The 5,614-nt window shown below is 36.1% G+C and overlaps 1 protein-coding gene across 1 annotated transcript in view; it reads left to right on the top strand.

The window, feature by feature from the left end:
* Positions 1-5,614, top strand: part of LOC106881781 (DENN domain-containing protein 1A) — a 109,919-nt gene that overhangs the window by 58,417 nt on the left and 45,888 nt on the right. Inside the window, exon 12 of the mRNA XM_052975831.1 lies at positions 992-1,037. Within this exon, the coding sequence (XP_052831791.1) occupies positions 992-1,037 (46 nt within the window). The remainder of the gene's footprint in view (positions 1-991; positions 1,038-5,614) is intronic.

Raw genomic sequence — 5,614 nt, 5'->3', positions numbered from 1 at the left:
CTGTGCGAGACAGAGACAGCAATGATGCTTGTGTGTGCATGATTGAGAGAGAGAGATAACTGAAATGTTTTTATTTGCTTTTTGTAGTGAATGAATGTGAGTGATTGACAGAGAAAAAAAGAGAGAGAGAGAAGGTATGTTTTCTGTTTTTGCTTGTTGTTTGCATGTATGTTTATGTAACGGTCTGCTATGTATAACAACAAGCAAAAGTAAAAAACATACCTTCTCTCTCTCTCACAAGCACATGAGCATGTATGCAATAGGAGTACGTACATATGTTTTTGTGTGTGTGTGTGTGTGTGTCACTGAAGCCCCCTTGTATAAACCTGTAGATGCAGTATGGTCAAATGATTAAGAGGTTTGCTTCAACAATCATGAGGTTTTGGCTTCAATGCTGTTGTATGCTATTTTGGGCAAGTATCATTTTCTATAGCTTCAGGTTGTCTCAGGTCTTGAGAGTGAAATTGGTTAAGTGGAAGTTGTGTAGAAGCCAATGAGATAGATCGTACTTGTAATTTAGCACTTTGCCTACCACAGGAATCACCAGTGATAGTGCAATTTATATTCTTTATAAGGCACAGAAAGGACTTGGGAGTCAGAGTGTTAAAAGTCCAGCATGATTATACTTTGTCAGATTGATCTTACTTGAGAATTGGATTAAGAGTGCATGTGTCTGTGGAATACTCAGCCACTTAGATACTAATTCAATGTACTTGGTTGTTTAATTGGTTGACTGAACACTCTTGATCAGATATTCTGACAATTTGATTTTATAAATGCATACATATACACATATGTGCACATGTATGCATATTTGCATGCATATGCCTCACCCCACTGACGTATGCTCACACACACACACACACACTATTTGACATGTACTGCTACAATCAGTTTGAGATGTATTGCATCTAGTAACATTTTGTTACAAAATCCATTGTCAGTTCCTATAATTTTTTTCTTAACTGTGATCTTTCTCTTTTCTCCACAGTGCTCCCATGCCTTTCATGATTGGAGTACATTCAACTATGATGGAAGTAAGTACGTTCAATATTCATTTTAAAAACATTTGTTTCACTTACTCTTTTATATGAACTTTTCTAGTTCTCCATTTCTGAATCAATGAACAAGGTCTCTATTGAAGAAGTTGTGTTTACATCTGGATGATCTTCCAGCCACAAAATTTTATGTCAGGTGTAGCTGTGTGGTAAGAAGTTTGCTTCCCAACCACACGGTTCTGTGTTCAGTCCCACTGCATGGTACCTTGGACAAGTGTTGTCTGCTATAGCCATAGTCTGACCAGAACCTTATGAGTGGATTTGGTAAACAGAAACTGAAAGAAGTGTGTTGTGTGTGTGTATGTATTTATTCATGTACTCACTCACTCACATGTGTGTTATTGTTTATTCCATTGCTTCACAACTGCCAGTAGTTCAGCAAAAAGACTGACAAAATAAGCACCAGGCTTAGCAGGAACAAAAAAAAAAGGGTACTGTGGTTGATTTACCTTTTCAAGACAGTGTCCTGTCACAGTCTAAGGATTGAAACTAGTAAAAGATTGAAGTTCGGCAAACTGGAACAATTAGTCATTAAAAATTTGAGTACCAGTACAACATAGATTATGATTCATATTTATATGTATAAGAAACATTTTTTGGTCTTGCTATAAGCTTTCACTGCAAGTCTGTTTATTAGGTATATATGTAATTCAGTCTGCAAACATGACTCTGATTAGAGATGGATTTAAAGGACAAATGCACATGATAGAATAAAAATATATAAATACACAGACATTTTTGAAAAAATATATAAATAACTAAATATATTAAAAATATGTGTAAATTAATAGATTTTAAAAAACCTCTGGGTAGAAGCATAAAAACGTTAAAACATGCATGTATAGGTAAAATATATTGGAGGAAAGCTTTCTCCAAGATTTTTTTACCTATACACACGTTTTAATGTTTTTATGCTTCCATCCAGAGATTTTTTAAAATCTATTAATTTACACACATAAATTTTTAATATTTATTTCATCATCATCATCATCATTTAATGTTCACTTTCCAGGCTGGCATGGGTTGGACGGTTTGACTGAGGACTGGTGAGCCAGAGGCTGCACCAGGCTCAATCTGATCTGGCAAAATTTCTACAGCTGGATGCCCTTCCTAATGCCAACCACTCCAAGAGTGTAGTGGGTGCTTTTTACGTGCCACCAGCACAAAGGCCAGTCAAGCAGTACTAACAATGGCAACGATCTCGCTCAAACATATATATATATATATGTATGTATACATGCATATCATCATCATATATTTGTGTGTGTGTATATATATATATATACTCATGTTTGCTTTACATCTGTTTTTATATGACAGCATGAGTTAGATGAATACATTACTGAGACATTGGTTTACAGCTAAATGCCTGTACTGTTGCTAACCCTTTCCTGTTGCATGAGTGAGGGAAATTCCTTTCCACTTTCCTTTGAAAAAACAGAGCCAGTGAATGATTTGTTGACAGGGAAATGACAACAAGCGTCACTATCCATAGCTCACTCCAGTAAAAAATCTAAATTTTCACACAGATATATACAGTTGCGGCCAAAAGTTTGGAACAGAGGTTTGAAAAATAGAATTTTTATATCAAATGCCCCAAATCATATTTAATTTGCAATATATGATTTCTTGACTAAAAGTTTGGAACAAAAAAAATTGGAAAATTAGAATTGAACCATCGGATCAGTTATTAGGTAAATCTATCTCTGCGTTGTATATATTTGAGTTGAATTTTACTTGGGCATAACAATTTTTATTATTAAAAAAATGTTCTAAACTTTTGGCCATGACTGTACTTGTGCACACACACTCACATGTAAGTGTGTGTGCATGTACACACACACGACAGGCTTTGTACAATTTCTGTTTACCAAATTCCTTCACAAGGCATGCTCAGGACCATAGTGGACAACACTTGCCTAAAGTGTTGCACAGTGGGAACAAAAGCACGTGGCTACAAAACAGCCTTCTTGACCACAGTTATGTCTGATCTTCTACAGATCCCAAACAGTGGGACTGAACCTGGAATCACATGGTTACAAAGTAAATTTCTAAGGAATATAGTCATGCTTGCACCAAACCTCAGAAAGAGAGAGAGGTGAAAGATCATGAGAAAGATTTGAATGGAAGCTTTTAATGCAGCTCATAAATAAGGCCCTGGTCTCAACCAGAAAGGTTTAGTGCAGCCCTTCGACCCCACAAAATCCCTGTACCCCAAAATAACTTTCACCTCATTTAGACCCTCGACAAAAGGATGATTAAACTTCAGTCTCCTGTGTATAAAACAAAAGATAATTTTTTACAACTATTTAAAAAAATTAATATTCATCTCGAAATATAACAGAATAAAATGTCCCTTGCAATACAAAAATGGCATATAACATTTAAACAGAACTCGGGTCATGTCATCATCATTGTCGTTGGTTTATGTTCGTTTTGCCATGCTAGCTTCAGATGGATGGGTTGTCCGAGGCAGTGTTTCATAGCTGGATGCCTTTCCTGTTGCTCAGCTTTTTAATCCCTTCTTCAAACATGCAGAGCCGCGGTGTCCCATGGTAACCAGAAACACGCCACATTCAGATATTCCCCCAAAACAAACAATTATACAATATATCTTGTTCTTTCAGACATAGCATGCCTAGGACTACATCATTCAATGTGTCCTTCACTTTTTTAAAACTTATATGGTGTAATTTAAAAAAGGTGTGGCAGCTAATTTGATCACATCCAGCATCCTCATAAATTTTCTCTTATTGTCTTCAGGTAATTGTACTGACAAGTTTACAGGTGATTAACCCAAATCCAACTTTATTCAACCTGTCTTGAGAATGACACAGACTGTTTTGGTGAATTAAGGTGCTGGTGCCACATAAAAAGCACCGAGTACACTCTGTAAAGTGGTTGGCATTAAGAAGGGTATCCAGCTGTAGAAACCTTGCTGAAACAGACAACTGGGGTCTGGTGCAGCCTTCTGGTTTCCCAGCTACTACCAAACCGTCCAACCTATGCCAGCATGGGAAATGATGATGATCATCATCATCATAAAATACATATGTTTGAAGGTTTACACAACATGTTTACACTGAATATATTATTTGGAATTATATGCCGGGAAATACAGTAAATGTTTGTTAGAGTAAGGACCATCACTCTAAGGTTGACATAGACGAAGTGGAAGGAGTTGAGATTCCAACATAAAGGACAGAGTGGTATAGAGGGAACATATAAACAAAAAAATCTTGGCATTCCACAGACATTCTTCAACAACTTCTCCAACAAAAACTTTAGCTATGCCGGACATTGCTATGACAACATTCTGTGAAATAGAGGATCCTGTGATGGACTGCATTAATCTTTTGATGGCAGCTTTGGGGAAAGCTGCTCTCCTGTACATCTCATAATGGTTCAATTGTTCCTCAGAGAAACTGGACACAAGAACTGGCATATATATATATATGCACTCTCTGAGTGGTTGGCGTTAGGAAGGGCATCCAGCTGTAGAAACTCTGCCAAATCAGATTGGAGGCTGGTGTTGCCATCCAGTTTCACCAGTCCTCATTCAAATCGTCCAACCCATGCTAGCATGGAAAGCAGACGTTAAACGATGATGATAATGATGATATATATATATATATACACACACATGTACACACACACACATACAGGCTACATACACACTTATATACACACAAGCTATATACTAACTTTATTCATGGCAGAGCACAGTTTTTATGTTTTTTAAATCAAAAATGGAGTTTGCGATGAAAATTGTTGCTTTAGAGGAATCGACTTTCTTAAGAAGTTTGTAGCCCACAATATTTTATGTAAGTCTTTACCTTTTTTTTATAAAAAGTATGGGTTGGATGGTGCTGCTAATTTACATTTATAATTTACAGATGAACATCCTCCTATCTTTCAATTACCAACTGCTCCACTATGAATTTTAAGTAGCATCCATTTTATAATTCTTTTTTTTTTATCTATCTATTTTCTTTAATGGCTAGGTAGATTAAGGTAAGTAAAGTGTCTTGCTTAAGGATACATGCAGTGCCTGTGAAAAGGAGTTTTAATTGAGTACATGTCTTTGGGTTAGTAGTTCTTCACTTTAATCCCACAGTTAACAGTACAGAAATGTGCTGTTATATTTTTTATAGAGCATGTTGTTGTTCTTTACACTGTTACACATTACACTATTATCTCTTAGTTTACTTAATTTATTTCTCTAGTGATCTCATTTTAACATGCCATATTTTGTAGTGGCTCCATTTTAACATGTCCCTAGCCCTTTTACACAACAGTGTATACACAGTTACAGCTAATACTTAGATTGCACCCTTGTAGTATGTTTTGAATTATGCTATTGACCATTGTAACAATTTTTATTAAAATTTTTTTTTTTTTAAACTCAGACAATAAAATTCCACACAGCTATGCTTACACCTACACACCACCCTATATGCATCACTTGCGAAGACCTGTTGAGGCAAGTGAAATTGAAACCGAACTAAATTCGACGACTGGCACCCATGCCAATGTCGTCTCCTTCATTGGACACG

This window comes from Octopus bimaculoides, chromosome 22 (genome assembly GCF_001194135.2).
Source record: "Octopus bimaculoides isolate UCB-OBI-ISO-001 chromosome 22, ASM119413v2, whole genome shotgun sequence".
Lineage (NCBI taxonomy): Eukaryota > Metazoa > Mollusca > Cephalopoda > Octopoda > Octopodidae > Octopus > Octopus bimaculoides.
This window is presented reverse-complemented; position numbering and strand designations above follow the sequence as displayed.